The 21,650-nt window shown below is 38.4% G+C and overlaps 4 protein-coding genes across 7 annotated transcripts; 2 read left to right on the top strand and 2 right to left on the bottom strand.

Annotated features, from left to right (window-relative positions):
• Positions 1-597: 597 nt before the first annotated feature.
• LOC129456732 (uncharacterized) lies at positions 598-2,299 on the top strand. Its single transcript, XM_055226016.1, has 3 exons — positions 598-1,215; positions 1,383-1,602; positions 1,683-2,299. The coding sequence occupies exons 1-3, from the start codon at positions 915-917 to the stop codon at positions 1,834-1,836; spliced, it is 675 nt and encodes a 224-aa protein (XP_055081991.1). The 5' UTR covers positions 598-914; the 3' UTR covers positions 1,837-2,299.
• Positions 2,257-6,896, bottom strand: cep57 (centrosomal protein 57). The gene is made up of 11 exons (XM_033977172.2): positions 6,640-6,896; positions 6,220-6,400; positions 5,789-5,938; positions 5,579-5,697; positions 5,382-5,507; positions 5,212-5,289; positions 5,036-5,122; positions 4,865-4,942; positions 4,560-4,780; positions 4,342-4,486; positions 2,257-4,272 (listed from the first exon to the last, which is right to left on the bottom strand). Exons 1-11 carry the CDS (start codon positions 6,685-6,687, stop codon positions 4,090-4,092), a joined length of 1,416 nt encoding a protein of 471 aa, XP_033833063.1. The 5' UTR covers positions 6,688-6,896; the 3' UTR covers positions 2,257-4,089.
• A 204-nt stretch (positions 6,897-7,100) lies between these two features.
• Positions 7,101-11,226, top strand: mre11a (MRE11 homolog A, double strand break repair nuclease). 2 transcript variants are annotated; one of them, XM_033977171.2, is made up of 20 exons: positions 7,101-7,159; positions 7,488-7,542; positions 7,621-7,753; positions 7,827-7,987; positions 8,061-8,148; positions 8,220-8,361; positions 8,428-8,542; positions 8,635-8,820; positions 8,901-9,072; positions 9,138-9,218; positions 9,288-9,417; positions 9,489-9,589; positions 9,655-9,825; positions 9,974-10,033; positions 10,119-10,293; positions 10,416-10,493; positions 10,589-10,644; positions 10,717-10,778; positions 10,846-10,939; positions 11,042-11,226. In XM_033977171.2, the coding sequence occupies exons 2-20, from the start codon at positions 7,523-7,525 to the stop codon at positions 11,081-11,083; spliced, it is 2,067 nt and encodes a 688-aa protein (XP_033833062.1). In that variant the 5' UTR covers positions 7,101-7,159; positions 7,488-7,522; the 3' UTR covers positions 11,084-11,226. The 2 variants fall into 2 exon arrangements, with proteins under 2 accessions (XP_033833062.1, XP_055081986.1); XM_055226011.1 differs by having other exon boundaries at positions 7,123-7,159; positions 11,039-11,226.
• Positions 11,224-20,101, bottom strand: tmprss4a (transmembrane serine protease 4a). 3 transcript variants are annotated; one of them, XM_033977173.2, is made up of 13 exons: positions 17,976-18,269; positions 16,303-16,360; positions 15,856-16,002; positions 15,607-15,759; positions 15,404-15,530; positions 15,201-15,320; positions 13,619-13,665; positions 13,136-13,298; positions 12,896-13,062; positions 12,515-12,610; positions 12,273-12,415; positions 12,040-12,192; positions 11,224-11,945 (listed from the first exon to the last, which is right to left on the bottom strand). In XM_033977173.2, the coding sequence occupies exons 1-13, from the start codon at positions 17,979-17,981 to the stop codon at positions 11,934-11,936; spliced, it is 1,392 nt and encodes a 463-aa protein (XP_033833064.1). In that variant the 5' UTR covers positions 17,982-18,269; the 3' UTR covers positions 11,224-11,933. The 3 variants fall into 3 exon arrangements, with proteins under 3 accessions (XP_033833064.1, XP_055081987.1, XP_033833067.1); XM_055226012.1 differs by having other exon boundaries at positions 11,259-11,945; positions 13,619-13,662; positions 17,976-18,250; XM_033977176.2 differs by lacking the exon at positions 17,976-18,269 and adding an exon at positions 19,883-20,101 and having other exon boundaries at positions 11,260-11,945.
• Between the last annotated feature and the right edge of the window lie 1,549 nt (positions 20,102-21,650).

Raw genomic sequence — 21,650 nt, 5'->3', positions numbered from 1 at the left:
TATATATATATATATATATATATATATATATCTCAATCCATATCCTGGCCTGGTCCCTCTGTCAAATTTTAGAGCCCATTGTGGTCCGTGTGTCAAAAAGTTTGCCCACCCCGTCTTATGCTGTATACGTGGCTAGTTTTAACATTAAACTATACACTCAATATTTGAAGCTTCAAGCCAAGCCTTGTCTGAAAGTGAAATGCTGTATCAGGTGTCAGATTTTTCCGATAGTTGTGTAATTACTGCCTAAGCAGAGTGCGTCTTCATTTATTAATGACGTTCTTGGACTAAGGCTGAGGACATGTTCAGTGAGTCTGTCAGAGACCTCCTGTGGGTTTCAAACGAACCTGGACAAAGCGATCACGACCACATGTGACCTACTGTCTATGGCTTGGACATTTCACTTTATACTTTAAGACTTTATACTGTCCATACCTGTGCATTCTAATGCAAGGTGCAGGGGGTGACTAATCAGCAAAAGACCCCCAAAATGGTGTTTCCGTCCAAAAAGACTCCACTCCACTGTATAATAAGGTCCATGTCTGTATTTGGATAGAGCAGCTCTGTGGTTTTGATGGGGTCAGGTGTAGTCTGTACCTACTAAAGTCTTTTGAGTCATTGTTATCAGTGGCAGTCCAATAGGCTTGGCTTTTAAAATCCACGTGTGCAGCTTTAATACAGCTCCCTCCCATGCTGCCGTGCACATTTCATTTCCGACTCCCGCGTAGTTTTCCTGAAACTTTACACCGAGGCTGATAAATAAAGCATGCCTCGTGCAGCGCCGGGTGATCACCGTGGCCTTTTCAGCAGGAGAAGTGGTGAAAGGCGACATAATCTGCCCAGAACAAGATCTGGACTGAGATTGAAAAGAGCACAGAACCGAGAAAGACGCTCGACAGACAAAAGGTGCAAAGATGTTAAATCCGCAGCCGCACCGGGACATCCCGCCGGTGTTTGGAAAGCCCTGGTACTGGCAGCGCAGCAGCGGCGTCATGGAGAGCACGCGCAGCCTGGCGCACGTCGTTATGGAAATGCGCGAGGAAATCAAGAAGCTGGAGACCGAAAACCGGGAACTGCGCGGGGACTTCAGCCAGCGGTCACACTGGGCTAAAGTGGCCCATGCGAGCCTCACGTCCACGGCTGTGGTGGAGGAAAACCCCTATCTCAATCTGAGGAGGAACGCGTCTGCACCGGTTTTGGAAGGACCGTACAAAGGTGAGTCATAGGTGTGGTAAAGGCACCTTTGTTCATTTGAAATGTGCTTACTGTTTTAAAGTCAGTAATAGCTTTTCGTAAATGCTGACCCGACCTGTGTTTGGTGTAGGGAAAAGGCACAAGCCTACTAGAAAAGTGCACATTTATAACAGGTTTTTTCTTTTCAGAGAACAGCGTGATGACTGTGCGGAGGTATTCCATGGGCGCTGCCCTGCCCTCTGTGTCTATGAGAGAAGGCATAGTGGACCGGATCAGGAGAACTGACTCTGGATGGGGGAGACTTCAAGAGGAGATCCATGGAGGCAGTATTTTTGGAAGTCCAACCAGAGTGGATGTGGGAAAAGCCAATAACAGGCACTCTTTGCAGGATTATGTCCATAAGAACAGGTATGGGGCCCACTACTACAGTGAATTGTGTGGTAGAAAGCTTAGACCTACATTAACTGGGTATTTTTTCTACTTTTCAGGGCCAAAGTAAAGACAGTCAGTTTCCTTTTGCCTGTAGATGATATTTACACCAACAGACCAGTTTTGCCAAAGCACCAAGAGGAGTCCACGACAAATGAATCAGAATCCATCACTCAACAGACTCTTGAAGATTGTGGCAATCTTGGGTCATAGCCAGGGCAACAAAAGGTGCACATTTGGCTGTCCTTTAGGTCAGTGTTTTGGGCCCCTGCAGAGGGAGCCAGGGGAGCTATTTTATCACACCTGACCACACAAACAGAAGACTCTGGTTACAGGTGTTGTTTTCATCTGGAGCTTTAGTGGCTAGGTCAGCAGTGCTGAGACAGATGGAGGATCACATATCCAGACTCACTCAAAACCTGGGCACACACATCTGATGGCCCCTTTACGCACCCAAGTGTTGTGTAACCTTACTGCCATTATGTTTTCCACGTAAGATAGACTACTTGGATAAGAGGGACATCAGATGCTTATTTTGGAAGCTGCTGTGTTTTGAAAAAGAAATTATTTTTCTATCCACATTACAAAATGTATAATGTATAACTGCATGTGCTGTATATAAACACTGAACAGTATTTTTTATCTTTATCTTTATTACTCAGATTGGTGTCGTTTTGATGAACAGATGTGCATCAATCATCAATTGTAAAAAAAAAAATGCATTTGGTAATTCATGTAGATGTCTGTTTTTTGTTTTGTTTTTTGTCTTGTTCTGTCACTTCATTGTGTAGATCACAAAGTTATTTTAAGTAAAAAATGTGTCCCCACATGTTTGCAAAGGCAGCGTTCTGTTATGCGTAAATGTGTGTAAAACTGAGAAATTCTATTTAAACCCCCTTTAGAATGTGAATATGAATGACACCTTTTTATAAAATGTATATAAGTTGCTTTTAAATGATTGTGGAACAGGTTGATAAGAAAATCTTTACCATTTCATGTATGCTGATAAGTTTGTTATTTTCTGTCCATATATTACTTGATCTGTTCCATCTTCTGATATCAAATACAATGCAAAGAAAAGTAACATTATGACAGGATAGAGCAAGGGGGGAGTCTATCCTATTTCCCTGACATTGTTTTTTATGACAAATAGCTGTACTGCCCATGATGAATGTAAATACCTGGGCATATTACACTGATGACAGAAACAGTGTCATTGTGTCGAACCTGTGAAAATTTAACTCTTGAAAACTGCTATGTATACTGCCCACCTCTGGATGCACTACAGAAAGAGCAGCATGCACAGGCTAATGTGGTCTATAACGATGGCCTGCAGATCCTGTGGAGAGTCCCACGATAGAGGGACTACATGTGGGCTATATGTTTGTAAATACGGGCGTGCCCACCTGCCCTGCAGTGCTGTGCAGGCTTCAAAACTATGAACTGTATGCAACACTGCCCAACTCTGCACTAAACTCAGTGCAATACTTTTCTAGTATGTGAACTCACTGCCCATTTGAGACACCATTTTAAAAAGATCATGTACTCTATTTTTAAATTATACTGATCTGTGCTCTCCTTTAAATGTTTTATGGACTGTAAGTGTCCAAAATAAAGTTTAGATGATGATTCAACCACCAGCATATACAGTACTTTCATTATATTGCTGTGCAGATTACTGTTACTGATTACTGTTGCTAAACTCTCTTCAAGTGCTGAAAAAATTACATTTCTTTTCTGATTTCCCCCCATCAACCTAAAACAAGCACCATAGGTAAAACACTTCAGCTAATGCAGTCCTGACCAAGCCTCAAGATATGGAGATGGTACTCCGGACAGGTTGCCTCAGCAGCATTAAAGTATGGGTCAAATATAGAGGACAAATTTTTCCTATGAGAACAATAAAGCACTATAACAGAGGTGCTCAAACTTGTTTTATCAAGGGCCACATCTCAAATCATATTCGAAGCGGAGGCCCACAGACCAGTGATCAATGCGGTGTGGTGCTTTATACACAGCTTTGACAGAGCTGCTGTATATTAATGTCTTGAAACACATTCATTTTAGGTCTGTATCACAATGCAATGTGATGTTTGAGGTTATAGTGGTAGAAATAGTTTAATTTCCTGTTAAAAGTACTGCTTATGATCATTTGGGCCGGTTCAGGAGGAGGCCTGAGGGCCAATAAAAACTGGTCTGAGGGCATTTGGCCCCTGAGCCATAGTTTGGACACTCCTGTACTAAACCTTTACCTCAGGTACCTTAAGTATTGTTTATCCATGCCCTCTAGTGGTAGAGTAATACAGAGCTACAAATTAAATCAATGTAAATATTTACTTTGTTGTACAAAAATCTTAATTAAAATCAACCCAGCAAAAATAAAGCAATGCTAGGAAAGTTTAAGTATAATTAAATAATAGGTAGCACCAACATAAAGTCACCCTGTGTAGAGTATATGAGGCAAGTTCATGTCTGCAGAGACATTTGTAGAGCTCTCATGTCTTTCAGCAGGCGCAGGTTTCTCCTGCTCCTCTCTCCTGGTCTGAGTTTGGCTGCTTCAGTTGAGTGACCTCTGCTGGAAAACTTTCTGGTTGCTCCCACATTCTTTATTACTCGACCATTATTTGATTCTTTCAACAAAATATTAACCTAAAGGAACATAGTTATGCTTATTCAAAGCAAATTAATACTACATTTCAAGTAGCATGTGTCACATACTTGGGATTTATGCTTGTAAAGCTTATTGATTTGTTCTCCTTTTCTCTCCATTTTGAGAAGTAGTTTCTCTTGTTCCCGCTGAAGATCTTTTCTTTCTTGCTCAGAAACACTCCTCTCCACTTTCCTCAGTAGTTCCTCCTGCTCCCTGCAGCACAAATAAGTAAAACTTGTTAATTTTTAAATCTCATGATTTATACTTAGAATGTAACTATGCTTACAAGCTCATGAGTCGAAGCTCCTCTTGTAATGCATGCAGTAGATCAGATAATTCATCCTCATTTGATGAAGACGAGGAACTGGAAAAGCTTTGGCTACCTATGCCCAAGCCATATGGTTTGTTTGACAGGACACGACTGTTGCAGAGATGAGGCTGGTGACACTTCAAGAGAGACAAAACTGACTGGACGTTTGCACGGACAGAGTGGCTATTGCCCACTGACTGGAAAGAGAAGGAGGAGGGTTAGAATAAGTGAATGACTTTGAACACCAATATAGTGTTAAAAGAAAATTAAGTAGACCCTACCGTTCCAGCAACAAACGGTACATCTCTGAGTCTGAACTTATAATGTGGCTCTGTAGGAGACTGCTGTAGTGAAGATTTCTGCAGCACATAGTACAATGAAATGTCAATAAAGCAAGCTTGCTGATAGGGAAGTGTTTTCAAAAAAGAAAAATCCAATAAATCCAATCTCACCTTCACTTTAGATTCTTTGTCTTTGGACTTTCGATAAGGAGATACAGACTGCAACAAAATTCTGTTTGTCTCCAACCCTACCTGCAGCTGGCATGAATTAAATGTATTATATATTATTTTGATTCTATACTTGATTATATTGTGTGTATGACAGACAGGATGGCAAGTATGTTTACCAGATTGGCCTTGTTTTCAACCAGCTTTCTCTGATGCTCCTCCTCTTGTAATTTTAATTCTAGGTCATCGATCTTTCTCTGAAAAGACAACAAGAACAGAAAATTACAAATGGGATTAAAATAAAATAACATAAATAATAGTAAACAGAACTGAAGCTGTCCTTTAGTACCTCAGCCTTATTCTGTGTGTGTGTCAGCCTTAAGTATTCCTGCTCTAAATGGTCAAGCTTCTCTAAACGGGCAAGTACAGAGGGGCTGTCAGTAGATTGATCAGCTGACCTGGTTGTCTCCCTCACCTTTAAGACAAGCAAATCATTACAAAACATGCATCACTTAGCCAATGAATCATCACATCCAAAGAACTGACCTGATTGAATATGTTTGATTTGTCTGTTGTGGCAGAGCGTAACATCTTTCTAGTTTGGTCAAGTTGTTTTTCCAGTTTTAAACAACGAGACTCGGCAGATGCCAGGTGGTTGATTAACACTTAATAAAATTTGGGAAAATATTAATTAAAAACAAAAATGATACTCAGCATATACACATGTGAAATGCAATTAAAAGAACACCTATTCACCCTGGTTGCAGTTTGCCTTGTTGATATCTGTGTCACTTTGTGTAGAGGTGTTTTTCATATCTTTCCCTGGATCAGGCAAGGAGACATGTCCTTTGTCCTTTTCCAACTTCCGGATCTTCTCTTGGAGATTTCGTAGAGCAGATAGAATAGCTTCAAACATGTCACAAGAGATGATAAGAAGAACAAGTACAGAGACGAAAATGACCGTGCAAAATGTTTTAAAGAGTGACTTAAAAACAAATTCCAATGTATCTATTTACTTATGGGGAAATTTGAGAAGATAGACTGTGAATGAATAAATAGAGTTAGTGGAACTAGGGCATCATGTTGCACTAGCAGTAACCATGGAGCTGAACAACACTAGTGTTGTGTAAATCAAGTCTACAAATGTGTACATCTGGTGTACACAATACGGTTTAACCAGCATTTACCTGCACTGTTGGTCTCTGGAAATGCTTTGCAAGGTGATGAAGCCCTATACGTCTGTGCTGTTGGAGATTGGACCAATGTGGTGATGAATGGACGCTGGGCAGGGTATTCCTTGTAAGAAGGCAGTGACAGACTATCACACACTAAACCACTGGGTGCAGTTTGTAGTTGTAGGTGTAGATCCTGCGGGCAACACAATAAGACTGGAAATAATACCAACCACAATAAGTCTACCTGCAGTAGGAAGTAAAACATGATAAAGAACATTGTTGAGGATCCATTAACCTGCACGATTTGGCCACATTTCTTAAATAAATGTAAACAATGTAAACTATTTAATTGTGGCAAATTTCTGGTAACATTGCAGGATCATTTTCATTGGCCTGAAAGCACAAACAATTATTTATTCAGGGGAAACTTACCCTTTCTCGCAAAGCATCAGCTGAAGTTGTTGCTGCTGGAGGATCCATAGCACTGCAGATATTAACAGTGCGTGTGTTAGATTTTGCGTATAAAATACTCAAAGCATACTTTGGTTAGATAAAGTACGACAAGTAAATCTTTTTTGGGTTCAGCTTTTTTGTAAAAGGCGACTACGAAATAGATCAATTCTGGAGCACAAAAACAAAACTAACTAGTAGCTAAACCTCTCCTCCTAAGGTTGCACTTGGGTTAGTTTGTTTTATGTCACACTCTGGTCCATAAGTAGATATTCACAGTAAGGTGTTTCTGAAAAAAAATGTCGGGTTTACATGGCGGATAAATCGAACTAACATTCATCTTACCGGAAATGTAGTTTTCATCCACAAAGACGAAGCGCGCATATACGAGAATAAGCCTCAAATGAACTACATCTCCCAAGATTGGATTTGGCAAGAGTTGCCGGGATTTTTGTTGCGTGCTTTCGTTTCTGGATATGGCTGCAGCATTAGATGGGTGAAAGTAAATTACGCTTATATTGGCCTTTAACAGAAATTGTTTTTGATGTTTTTAGCCATAGCGTGTTACAAGAAGCCTCGCATATTTTACACGATCATGCTATGCTTAAAGGGATAGCTAAACTCACGGAACTGCTAATGCTTTTCTCATGTTTTCCCTGTGATACTTCACTAAACTGTAATTAGCAGATAGTTATGGGCATAGCTTGGCTAGTTACCTTTTTGTCTATGCCAACAGGTTATGAAGTATTTCAGTTTGTATATAGGTATTGTGATATAACATAACTCACTTTTGTGTTACTTACTCAAATATTATACTATTCCTTTGCCAGTAACGTCACCGGCAGATTAACTTTGACGCCTCACCATGTCCTCAGAGAATACCATGTAAGTTTTTCTCTGACAAACTGTTGTGTGGTAGTTTTAAATATTTTCTAATGTTTTATATGTCAAATTTTTGTGCAGGGATGACGAGGATACGTTTAAGATTCTCATTTCAACCGATGTACATCTGGGATATCTTGAGAAGGATGCTATCCGTGGAAATGACTCTTACAACACACTGAAGGAGATCTTAGAATATGCCAAGAAATATCAGGTATTTGTTCACTACATATCAGATAAGTCTTTGTGGACTGTTCATTATCACAGGCTGTATTTTACGTTTTAAGGTGGACTTTATTCTACTGGGTGGAGATTTGTTCCATGAGAATAAGCCGTCTCGACGCTGCCTTCATACCTGCATAACCATGCTAAGACAGTATTGTATGGGAGATACTCCGATTCAGTTCAATATTCTCAGTGATCAGACTGTAAACTTCAATACAACCAAGTCAGTTTAACAATAATGTTTTTGCGTCTCCATGAAAGCATAATTTGTGTTTAATCATATTTTATTTTTAAAGATTTCCATGGGTAAATTATCAGGATGAAAATTTGAACATCTCCATTCCTGTGTTTAGCATTCATGGTAACCATGATGACCCTACAGGAGTAAGTGACAATGTTCATTTATAGGCCACACATTTATGTCCAATTTATTCATTTGATTTTTTTTTCTCAAGGCTGAAGGGTTGTGTGCTTTGGATTTATTAAGTGCTTCAGGTCTGGTAAATCACTTTGGTCATTCTCAGTCAGTGGAAAAAATTGAAATTAGCCCCATTCTAATGCAGAAAGGGAGGACAAAACTAGCCCTGTATGGCCTGGGTAAGATTTTATGTTGTGTGTGTTTTATGTGTTAATCCTGCATTTATTACATTTGCGTATCTACAGGATCCATACCAGATGAACGCCTCTACAGAATGTTTGTAAATAATCAAGTAACAATGCTTCGTCCTAAAGAAGATCAAGACAAGTGGTTTAATCTCTTTACCTTGCACCAAAACAGGTTTGCATGTTAACATGCACCACATAAAAGAGGGGTGGGGTGTAAACTTCAGGAAACTAATAATTGCCTTTTTTATTTTTTATTTTTTGAAGGAGTAAACATGGGCCTACAAACTACATTCCTGAGCAGTTTCTTGATGACTTCATTGATCTAGTCGTGTGGGGCCATGAGCATGAGTGTCTCATCACTCCATTAAGAAATGAGCAGCAGCTTTTTTATGTGACACAGCCTGGCAGCTCTGTAGCAACCTCCCTTTCTCCAGGAGAAGCTACCAAAAAGTATTATTGTGCAATATGTTATTAAACAAAATTGATATATACTGTACATGGTTTGAGGAGAAAAATATTATGCGTTTCAGACACATAGGTTTGCTCCGTGTCAATGGTCGCCAAATGAATATGAAAAAACTACCCCTTAAAACAGTGCGCCAGTTCTTTATTCAAGATGTGGTTTTAGCTGACTACCAGGACAGATTCACCCCAGATACACCCCATGTCACAAAGAAAGTGGAGGAATTCTGCTATGCAAAAGTAAAGCTTTTATCATCTTTAGAAATATAGGTAAATGTGGATATTTCATTGTTTTCCTTTTGCAGGTCAATGAGATGCTGGAGGAAGCAGAAAGAGAAAGGTTAGGGTGTCCCATGACCCCAGAGAAACCTTTAATTCGACTCAGAGTGAGACCAATTATCCTTTTGAAATACAACTCTCCTGCCTTCTGTTAATTTGCACTATTTATTTAACAGGTTGATTACAGTGGAGGATTTGAGGCCTTCAACACTTCTCGCTTCAGTCAGAAGTTTGTTGATCGTGTTGCTAATCCAAAGGATGTCATTCACTTTTTAAGGCGACGAGAGCAGAAAGAGGACATTAAAGGTGTGTCTCCAACTAAAGTTTACAGTAATCAGTGAAGTATCAACAATGTTGTTTTTGCTTTTTTAATTTAGATGAAATCAATGTTGACTACAACAAATTGGTGAAGAATACAGCAGCAGAAGGGCTCAGAGTGGAAGATTTGGTAAAAAAATATTTTGAAGCAGCAGAGCAGGTAATTATCAGACATTCATAATGTTATTTTGGTATATATATTTTTAATGCGCTCATATTTCATAGACTGTACAGCTGTCTCTGCTGACTGAGCAGGGCATGGGAAAAGCTATACAGGAATTTGTAGATAAAGATGAAAAAGATGCCATAGAAGAGCTGATTTCATATCAGCTTGAGAAGACACAGCGGCACCTACTGGCCAGAGGAGTAACTACAGAACAAGACATTGATGCAGAGGTAACGTGTACATTGTATGTTAGAAATGCTCTGTTTTATATCTATGTGTAACTGCATTGTCCCTACAAAATTAAACAATAGGTTCCTACATATTTATAATACATGTATACATTCATGTATGTATGCAGTAAAATGTTTTTATTCATAGATAAAGGTATTCAGAGACCGCAAAAAAAACACAACAGAAGAAGAGAATGATATTAAAGAAGTGAGTTTGTCTTTGTATTGTTTTGTGAGCCGAGGAAATGATCTCATTTTATATTTATCTAGTTTTTAAATCTCTTCCGTAACAGGCCATGAGCAGAGCTAAAGCCCATCGGCTGGAGCGTGGGGATGACCGCGATGATCGCATGTCTGATGGTGATGTTGCTATGGACTCTGATGAAGGTTCCAGCCCATTCCCACAGCCCACTAGAGGTAGAGGGCGCGGAGCAGGCAGGGGCAGAGGTGGACGGGGAAGAGGGAAAGGTAGGTATCATATATGCATTGAAAGTAATCAAAAAGAGGATTATGTTTAGTATACATAGTTGAAATACTGCAATTGTTGAAAAATGTTTGCACTAAATATAATCAACGGAATTTATTTTCAGGTGCAACTGTCTCAGAACCCAAACCAGCAAGTCGTGGCCGTGGTCAGAAATCAACTCAAAGCAGAAGTATAATGCAAGGTGCGAAGCTTGTTAGAAGCTATGCTATACTATTGCGAATAACTTGATTAAGGTATAGGCATTGTTTAAAGTATATGTGTCATGTTTCCCAACAGCATTTCAGGCTACATCTCAGAGATCATCACGGCCTGACTCTTTTGCAACAGAAGATGTAATACACATAAATATATGTACTCCAAAAGGTTTGATTGCTTTTTATGATATGCCCTTGATCGTTCTCTAGATAAGTATTGACGATTCAGACGAAGATATCCCTGTCACAAAAACAACACGACCAACTTCAAAGTAAGTTATTACGTTTACTTAGTTTTAATAGATTTATCAAAACTCTGTTAACCTACATCTTCTCCAGAGCCTCCTCATCTTTTGCAAAGTACAGCAGCCAATCTCAAAGTCAGAGCCAGTCATCTAAAGGGGTTTTCTTTGACAACAGTGATGATGATGATGTAAGTTACAGCTAATAATTAATTATTGGCTCAAAGTTTTGCTTGTATGTTCTTTGTAAATGTTATGTTGTGTAAATATTTTTATTTTATTTTACGGAGCAGGATAATCCCTTCAAAGGATCAAGCCACCGTGGAAAAAGATAAACTTAAGTTCTTTTATAATGTTCATGTTCTTAGTTTGGCACATCTGGAGGTCAGTGTTTAAATACTCATGTTTTCCACATTTATATCTAATAAATGAATGTTTTATGTAACATTTAAAAAATAAATAAAGTACTTCAGATAAATTAATGTTTTATTCTGAGAGTAGCCAAAAAAAAGCATAAGCACATATCATCACATCACAGTATTTACATTTTTAAGAAAAAAGTATTTACAAAAACATTTAACATGTAAACCTAAAACATCTGTTTGTCCAAGCATTTTGTAGTTAACAATACTTTACATTTCCTTTTAAGTTATTCATAATAATTTACAAGTGGATATACAACATTTACATGTTATTACTGATATTCCTAAAGGCACATGGCAAATGTTCAGTGCACAGAACTCCTGTTCTGAAGCTATTCATTGCACTCTAAAACATGGCAAACATTTTAAATATGTAAACCTCAGTGCATATTAAGAACACAAGCAGTACAATCAAGTAATTCATGGCTCATGTAAAGTGCTCATATAAGGTTGCTATAAGGTACACAGAAACCTAATAGCATCACAATTGGCATCAGTTATTTTGTTTCTGCCAAAGCATCAATGATCCTAAGCTTGGCCATAAGTGCAGAAATGTTTGTGATCAAATGTGAATGTCGTAAAATGTTGAGACACTAAATCTCACCTAGTTTCATTTGATGAGCCTCTGAAAAACAACACATCTCCCCTGAGAAATTATGTCATGGCAAATAAAATGTGTACAGTAACAAGCGATAAAGTTTTTTTCTGCTGAATGAATGAAATGTTGCAATGGATTCACAACCGGGGCAACAAAAGTAGTTTATCAAGGATTTTTCTAGAAAAGACAAGGGGGAAAAAAAAAAAAAAGTTTTCAGACATCTCAACAATACCTCATCTCAACAATACGTCAACAGCATTTACATTTTTACCTCAATGACTGTTCTGATCCAATTCGTCATCTCTTCCACATCACAGTATACACCTGGTTTCCCCCTCCTGGCACAGCCCACTCCCCAACTCACCACTCCTACCAGGTAGTATTTAGTAGAGCTGATGTGCACCAATGGTCCCCCACTGTCCCCCTAGGAAATGTAAGAACATGTTTTAAAGATGATTTGTCAATATTGTAAAGCTCTTGGTGAATAATGAAATAGTTCTGTACCTGGCAAGCATCCACGCCCCCTTCCAGGTATCCCGCACACAGCATTCGCTCTGTTATGGCACTACCGTAAACATAAGGACTGGAGCATTTGGTCCGATCTATCAGTGGAATGGCAGCCTGTTGAAGTCTAGAGGAAACCTTACCTGAAAGATCAGTTATCAAAGCACTTAATGTTAAGTTCGGCTTGACAGTTTTACTTACAAAATATTAAAAAGTCAATGCAAATGGGAAATGTAACCTACCATCTTCCTCTAGGTAACCCCAACCTGTTACAGCCACCATGTCTCCATCATTGAGGCCAAAAGCTTTTGGTGGTAGACAAGCAGGCCTGCGAGACTCTAAAAAGGGGAAGCAAATTATACATTATAACTATTGCAAATGTTTTAGTCAACATATTTAATAGGCCATTCATTCGTGTAATTAGTGTGCTGAATGTTTTGCTTTAAAGGTCTGCAATAAATGTTTTTTCCCCAGCCATTTAGATTATGTGGGTATGATAGTCATGGTTACCAAAAAACACCACAAGAGGGCAGTGTGGACGTGGGGCACAGTTTTGTTTTTACCGTGGGTTCGAAATAGTTAGCTATACGTCTACTAATAATACAGTTTAGTTTAAAGTCTACCTCCTACTGATAAGGGGCTGTGGAGTCTCATTATGGCTATGTCGTAATCATTTCGAGCATTGTCGTATTGTCCATTGATGATGATCCTGTCCACAGAGGAACCTCCCAGTGACCCGAGGTACGTCTGTCCCGATACGACTTTCCAGCGACTTAGCTCATTTTTACTTCTGCAAACAAAAGGCCACCGTGTTAGTCTATGCAGAGAGTATGCAAGGGCCGAATTTATTGTGTTTTACTGACCCAGAAAAACAATGAGCTGCTGTGATGACCCACTGTGGAGCCACGAGCGCGCCCCCGCACGTGTGCTGTCCGCTCTGCAGCAGGCTCACCTGCCACGGCCACTCTTCAATCACCGTGTCTGTGCCTCCGACTATTCGCTCCCGAGAGTCTACCTTCCCACAGTCTGAAACACACCAGGCAAGTATTTAATGAAATACTCAAGATAAAGTAGAGCTACTCCCAATCTGCTCCCAATCCATTTGACAACACTGAGCCATTTACAAAAGGCTGTGTATGACCATGGCTTAAGCCTAAATAACGGATAAGTTTGGCATAATGAGCTTTGTTAACTTTACAAGTTTTATGAAAGCAATAGGCTCAGTTTTGCTTGAGATTCTTGGTAGGGCATAGGAAACATCTCTGTGGACGTGCATGGGCCTGTCAGAGTGAGACAGCTGTATGAATGTCACCTTTTTCTCACACAATTCAAATAGCAGGTCTTACCTGAACATGACAGAGACACCACAGAGCCTGTTTGGCACACACTGCTTCTGAGAGACACAAGGACACACATTTATGAAATATTTCAATACACAGGTAATTTTATCAAATAGATCACATATAGTCAAGTTGACTGTGCATAGTACTTATTATAAAAGGGTTTTGTCTCTGGGAAATTAGACTATGTGGAAACTGGAACTGGACTTTCTGCTTTTCAGGAACAGAAACTGGCGGCCTGGGAAGGGGAATCTGTTTAGCTTGTAACTTCATATTTAGTTTTGATATTTAATCAATCTGAAACTAGTGATGTGTGGCGATACTGAGGTAGTAGAAAGTTTAGATTCTCATACAAATATATTTATTTGTTGTTGGTCAGTTTTTTAAATACACTGGACCTCATGCATGAAGCTTTCTTAAGAACATTTTTGGAATTCTTAACTGAAAATTGAAAATGTTCTTGAAGAACAGATTTTATAAAGGTCATGAACACAACAACGTTATATATATTTTAACAAATTAGTTTGTATAATCACTCGCTCATGGATAGTTAATTTCAACAGGTGCTTGTCCTATAAAATATAAAATCATCATGTGTCAAAAGTATAATCAAATAGTTAGGAATTATTTCCAAATAGTCCTGTTTTCCCTTCACTTCTGTCTGTGTGAAGCATGGTTGTAGTCACGGTGTCCTTAAGTACATTCTATTGGCCAATGAGCAGACTGCATCAACCGTGGATCCAAACGTCTCATTAACTTGTGTTGTCACCATAGACTGTGTATATTAAATATTTTCTATATACAGTCTATGCTTATCACTCTTTCTATATGTGTTTTCACAACTGGAGAGGCCAGGCGGTTGTTTTAGAGGTTTACACATGTGCACTGAGGACCACACCAGACTCACACAGCGTTGAATAAACCCTGTGATAAACCCATGGAGGAATCTGAGGAGATTTGTGTGCATGTGCAGCTGGAGACAACAACAGCAGCGCCAATTTTCAACACAAGTGGCTAAAATAACTCGCTTTTAGCTTCATATTGCTAGTGATTAGATGATAGTTAGAAATACAGACAATCGAGCTGCAGCGTTAGCGGAAAAACTGGACAGTTTTACTTGTGTGACTAGTGCATCTGTCTGACCAGTTGTTGTTGTGAGTATCCCTCCATGAATGTATAATTTATAATTTGTGTAGTAAGTGCATTACACATCTGTAGAGCTGTCATATATCACTCATAGGGCTTCTAGATGAACAACGATAATTCCATAGTTCACAATAGTACTGAAGCTGCATAAATGAGGTGTAGGAGAACAAATAGCCCTCTGACCAGCCCCGATTGTACAGACAATGTAAGAATACACTATGTACGCTCAGGCTTCTTTAATTTAAAATATATTGATTTGAAATGAAGTGTGTATACAAACTTATTAAGTAAAAACTAAATATTGATGTCCCCCCCCAAGTCTGCTTGCCTACCCATAACAAAATCCAGGCTACTGATTTCAACTTATCCCTCAAAAATATAATACTCATAGGTCATGTAAATATAATGGTTAATGTGACTCATTAATAGTTGTTTCTCTCACCGGGTGTTTGTAGCCTGATGAACTGGGGTATTTCCAGTTCCAGGTCTGACTGCTGTGAATGGCCCCACTCTGTACTGTACTGGGAGCGTTCCTACTGGCTCATTACTGCTGCTTGGTTTACTGCACAACAAACATAAAAAGATGATAATGCCAGATTGTTAGGAATTGCCATCGGGCAGCTTTACCAGCTCCCAGTCACTCACTTTGTGTATCCCAGTTGTTTACATGCAGTTTGTGTGTGCTCTGCAGTCCAGCCATCGGTACAAACACTTCTCCATCCTGTGCCAGAACTGTATACCTGCAGGACACTCTTGGCCGTCAACAGCCTCACTGAACACAATACAAGCACAACAATGGAACAGGAGCTTTGTTTCCAATGACTAATTGCAGTGGAGCCAAGCTTCACCTGGAAACGTGCTGTTGACTGTAAATGTTGACACACAGGTAACTTCATCTTCCCCTCCTGCACAGTCACTCTTCCCATCACAGGCTTGGTCAATGGGGATGAACTTAAATGAGCGCTTGCAAAAAAAGTACTTGCTGTCTATGAGAACTTTGACTGAGGAAACACAAGAAGGATTATTTTTAGGAAGAATAAATACCGCAGTACTAAAATTACTCTTTTCTTATCTAGTTTAAGGTATTGTTAGCTTACTGAAATATGCTGCTGTTGCCAGTATAGCAAGACACACCACCACAGCCAGGATGGTGAGCCACACTTTCTTTCTCTTAGTAGTCTTCTCTGTCTGGGATTTTACAGCCGTCATGGGTCTTCTGTGCCGCCCTGGCTTTGGAACCACAACTACAACAAATAAGTAGAATAGATTCATTTAGATTTTGGTTACGTTACGTGTGCCTCCTGACAAATCCATACAATTATAATAAGTTAAAAAAGATCATACAAATTAAATGTAAGCCTATGATCATTTCCAGGCTTTACTATTATTCTTAAACTCGACAAACCACACCTAGATGACTTATTTTAATACTGCTATGATTATGAAAAATACAAAACATGAAATTTTACTTAAGAGAAGATGAATATTCCTAATCAACAAAACATGAAAGTCGTTTAAATTAGTTTGAATCAGGATATAATTACCTTGCTTTCTGTTTGGATTCAATGGTCGTGCGCTCTCTTCAGGCAGTTGGGCAGTTGTCTGAGGCCAGCAAAGAGAAGATTAAATTAAGAAACTACACATAGAAGCAATTGTTAAATTCAAGTAATCCCCTTGACATACTGCCACTGTACCTGCTGTATGAGATATTCAGAATGTCTTTAGTACTTTGTTTATAAGGATTTGAAACATCAGGTTCAGAAACTTAGCAGTTTCTTTATAGGCGTATGCTCTTCAAGTCTTTCAACAAGTCATGCGTCAGAATCGCACAATTATGTGGGACTTAAGCTTGAGTGATTGTTCATTTATTTCTATATATAGTCTATGAATCATAATTAATGAGGTTATCTCTACTATTTAACCCAATATCCACATAGTCAAGCTGCCTTGTTCTGTTGACTGAGTTTAAGTTTGTGAGTAAAACTGTACTTTCTGTACTACAGGTTTTTCTACATGAAAAAAAATATATATATATCAATATCTCTTGGAAGTTTGTTCTGTATTGTAAGCAGAACATGTAAGGACTTATTTTCAGGTTAGTCCATCTCTGTATTTACCCATATTGTGAATTGAGGAAATGCTTTATGGCCACAAACCTAATCCTTTAAGGTTGCAAGACCTTTAAGGTACTTTGGAAGATCAAACATTTTAAGTAAAGTATTTGACAAGCACAGATTTGGTCTTTTACACCTACCTGTCACTAGATATATTTAATAGTGTGTTTAGTAAAACTCATATTGCCTAATTGCTGTGGGACTGATATTCAGAAACAAATAGCAGATTGTCTTGTATTGTTAATATAAAGTAAAATATCTAGTCTAAACATACATCTTTAAACATACTTGAAAAGTGTTATACAGCACTGATGCACTGTGACTCATGGATTTGTGTTGTGTTGCATTATGTGACGCACTCTGTTTAAAGTCGATCATTACAAAATACGTAATTACACAACAACAAATTGAAGTATTTCTTCCACCACGTTTGGTCTGAGTTATGTATTCAATACATCTGAATTTGTATTCTGTATTAGGTAGTAGTATTCATCCTGTACTACTAATAATCACACACACTGAAGAATAGACTTGACTTGGTTAAAAGTAAACAACATAGAAGTTTGATGATTCAGTCAAACAAGTTTCTATCTGTGATGTTCATGTGAGTGCAGCCTGCTCAACAAGTCATATTTTCTAGGTCAACTATGAAGATCACCCCTTTGTTTAAATATGGCTCCCTCCTGTCTGCTCCTGCTCTTTTTGGCTTCTGATTCTGAGAATATATCTACAGACAGCACAGTATATAAATACTATTGTTTAATGCTAAAATATAACACTGTCTAAAATCCAATTTTTAAAGAAAAGATCCATATTGCTCTACAGTGTGGCATTAACGTATACAGCTAAACTTGTTGTATTGTCAGTATAGTTTCCAATATTTGTCAAAACCAGAAGCTCTTTTTTTCTCCATTTTGTGATAACCACAAAACCTGTGCGCAAAACTGAAAGTTCACCACACAGAAACAACCACAGGTCTTTGTGCAAAACCTGTGACCATAAATGATTTGATGATAACTACAGTAGATAAGTTCCCCAATATTTTTTTATTAGTGTTTTGTTCTTCCCCTTTATACAGGTTTGCCCTTTTAGCGTGCACTCACCCTCATGATGCAGTCGTCTTTTTCAAAAGAAATTAGGAGCACTTCATAAGCCACTTAGCAGAGAAAGCACAGCCCTGTACTTGCTTGGAATCTTGCTGGTCGTTGCTTGTCACTCCTCTGCTTTTCACTAAAGATTTTTGCTGCAGAAACCCTTCTATTCTTCTCTTGCGTAGAAAATCTGTCTCCAGATTAAAAGTATGGTCTGCTTCAAAACGGCCTTTCAAAAACCTGCTGTGTTGTTTTTCCTCTAAGGTTTGGCACATTGAGAGCTGATTTTACTGACAAAACAAAACTACTCCAAGAAACTTGACACTCTCACGCCCTCCTCTCAGGCTACCTGTAGCTTTAGCCCCACCCCTTCCAGCTCACCTCAAAAAATGATTCTATTTTCTTTGACGTAGCGTAGGCCATAGTTTAGTGACTGCTCATTTTCTCTGGATCATATTGCCTATCAAATGTTTTCAGAACAAGCAGCCAAACAGACACAAATATATGCAAAACGCTGATGTAACCCGGCAACAGCTTTTATAACCCTTTTATTGGTGTCATATTTCCCTGAAGCTAAGGTGTATTTAAAGCTAACAAATATTTGGTTAACCAGAAGCCACCATTGGTCTCAGTTTGTTTAGGCACTTCATGACAGAATTAAACAAGTCTTAAATTTCATAGCTGTAGTAGTAGTAGCAGTACACTATTCTTAAATGTATCATCTTATATCTGTGACCAGCAGCAGTAGCTGTTAACTTTCCCAGGAGTTAAATTACTTTGTCAGTGGTCACGGAAGTCAAAAGGTTGCCGTTCCTTAAAATTAACTGACCGTTTATTTCACAGGAGATTGAACATGAACAATGTGTTACTGTGCTCTGGCTGGTTAAAAGGAAACTGCAGCTGCAGCAAAAGATTTGAATATTTGCAGTCAACAAAACTGACTTATAGAATACATTTAAATAATTCTCCTTTCAGGGAAGTTTGTCCACATTGACACACTATGAGATTATACAAGCTGAATTATGTGCTATTTTCCAAAACTTATCAAAAGTAACAGTACAATGGAGCTGCAATGAATAGTCAAAATATTTGTGACGAGTTCACTATAAAAATAATAATTGTTAAATAATTTGAATAATTGTTAAGCATTATCCTGTAGCACATACAGACTCTAAAACACAAGCCACAAGATTTTATAACAATGACAGTGGCATTATCAGTGGCATATCTCAATGTACAATAAAAAGCACGGACCAGTCGATTACTGCAATAATCATTAGCTATACAGCCCTCGAGAAAATATCAATAAATATATGTTTCCTTTTTGTTTTAAAGGAAAATGCACCAGTTACAATCTCAGGATACCCTAATTCACTGCAGACCACAGTTTTCAAGTTGTCTATTAACTCATTGTAGTTACACATTGATTACAAGTACAACAAAGGCTGGAATTTTTACAGACAATTGTTCTCTTATTCCTCATTAGGTAGAAGATATTTCATTAAAAACTGTTACAGATTTATAAAAACATTTTATTGGTTTAATGGTTTAATTACAAAATATTTGGCACTAACTATGACACTATGACTGTTTATCAGATCACATTGTAGTTTAAGAAACAACTGTTAGTTTAATGGCTTTACCAGTTTGATTATATTTTATGATAATATTGTATTTTATTCGGGAAGTACCACAGACTAAGGGAACTAAATTAGTCTGTTTAATAGAAAAGTACAGCTACCCAGAAATGTTTGCCAGCACTATTTAACAAAGTAAAATTGTATACTTAAAAAAATATGTATATACATATATATGATATGAAGTACACATTTTTGTACTACTTGAAAATCCTATGTTTTAGATGCCTTAACATTCTATATTAATTACATTTATATAGAAAATAATAGAACAAAACTTACCGTAGGTGGTTTTCACCTGTAAAACCTCTCGTTTTCTCTCTTGTTGCATTTAATTGTAGAGAAAGATTTCCTGAGGCAATAGTTGAACATCCTATTTAAAAGTGTCCCATCGTATTTATGGCCAGCATTATGGAACGCCCTTTAGCTCACTGGCAGTTAATCTGTGGTGTATCACTCTACCTTACTCCCTCTTTAAAGTGTCAAACTCAGAAACTACTCAGTGCCACTACCACATATTTAACCTGAGGAGTCCTTCACGCCCCCACCTGCACACTTCCAGGCATCCCGCGCCCTTTGTATGCACAGGTGTAGCGCAATTGAAATGTGATATTTTGTTGGACTGCAGCGATCAAGGAAGACTGGGATTTACTTGAACTCTAAGCGGTCAATGTTTAATTACTCTGAATGTTGGCACTGGTTTATATTGCCTTAAGTAACAGTTGCGTGTCTTTTGATATTAGAAATGTCCGTGGTAGGTGACATTATGGAATGATTTATGTAAGTAGATAAGAATGTAATTATTATTGGTTTGATCATATGGTTTGGCCAAAGTGTGCATAGAATGTGCAGTAGTTTTTGAATGGTATGTGTACTTTTTATATTGCTCAGTTTATATTTGCCATATTAATGTTGAGATAGTTCAGTCTTACACTAGTCTCACTATGGTGTATATGAGTGTGTTGTACAGTGTATATGTGTGTGGTGTACAGTGTATATGTGTGTGGTGTACAGTGTATATGTGTGTGGTGTACAGTGTATATGTGTGTTGTGTACAGTGTATATGTGTGTGGTGTACAGTGTATATGTGTGTTGTGTACAGTGTATATGTGTGGTGTACAGTGTATATGTGTGTGGTGTACAGTGTATATGTGTGTTGTGTACAGTGTATATGTGTGTGGTGTACAGTGTATATGTGTGTTGTGTACAGTGTATATGTGTGTGGTGTACAGTGTATATGTGTGTGGTGTACAGTGTATATGTGTGTTGTGTACAGTGTATATGTGTGGTGTACAGTGTATATGTGTGTGGTGTACAGTGTATATGTGTGTGGTGTACAGTTGAGGACGCTCTATCATGATCAGTGCAGGTTTGTCCAACTGCAGCTGGAGAAGCTGATAAAGAGTCTCATGTTACAGCTGCCAGTGCTCTCCTTATTTTTACATATCAATGAATATTTAAATATAACATGTAAATATGTGAAGATTTACAGCCAAGTGGCTATGTCCATCTTCAGTCCCTCGGCAGATTAATGTAAAACAGTGTTTACAGGACAGACACACAACACACTCATCATACACACAACGACACACTCACCATACACACACAAAACACTCATCATACACACAACGACACACTCACCATACACACACACAACACACTCATCATACACACAACGACACACTCACCATACACACACACAACACACTCACCATACACACACAACACACTCATCATACACACAACGACACACTCACCATACACACACACAACACACTCATCATACACACAACGACACACTCACCATACACACACACAACACACTCATCATACACACAACGACACACTCACCATACACACACACAACACACTCACCATACACACACAACAAACTCACTATACACACAACAAACTCACTATACACACAACACACTCTCTATACACGCAACACGCTCACTATACACACACAATACACTCACTACACACACAACACACTCACTATACACACACAATACACTCACTACACACACACACACAACACACTCACTAT

The sequence above is a fragment of the Periophthalmus magnuspinnatus genome, chromosome 13 (genome assembly GCF_009829125.3).
Source record: "Periophthalmus magnuspinnatus isolate fPerMag1 chromosome 13, fPerMag1.2.pri, whole genome shotgun sequence".
Classification (NCBI taxonomy): domain Eukaryota; kingdom Metazoa; phylum Chordata; class Actinopteri; order Gobiiformes; family Gobiidae; genus Periophthalmus; species Periophthalmus magnuspinnatus.
Note: the sequence above shows the minus strand (reverse complement) of the source record. Positions and strands in the feature narration are given on the sequence as shown.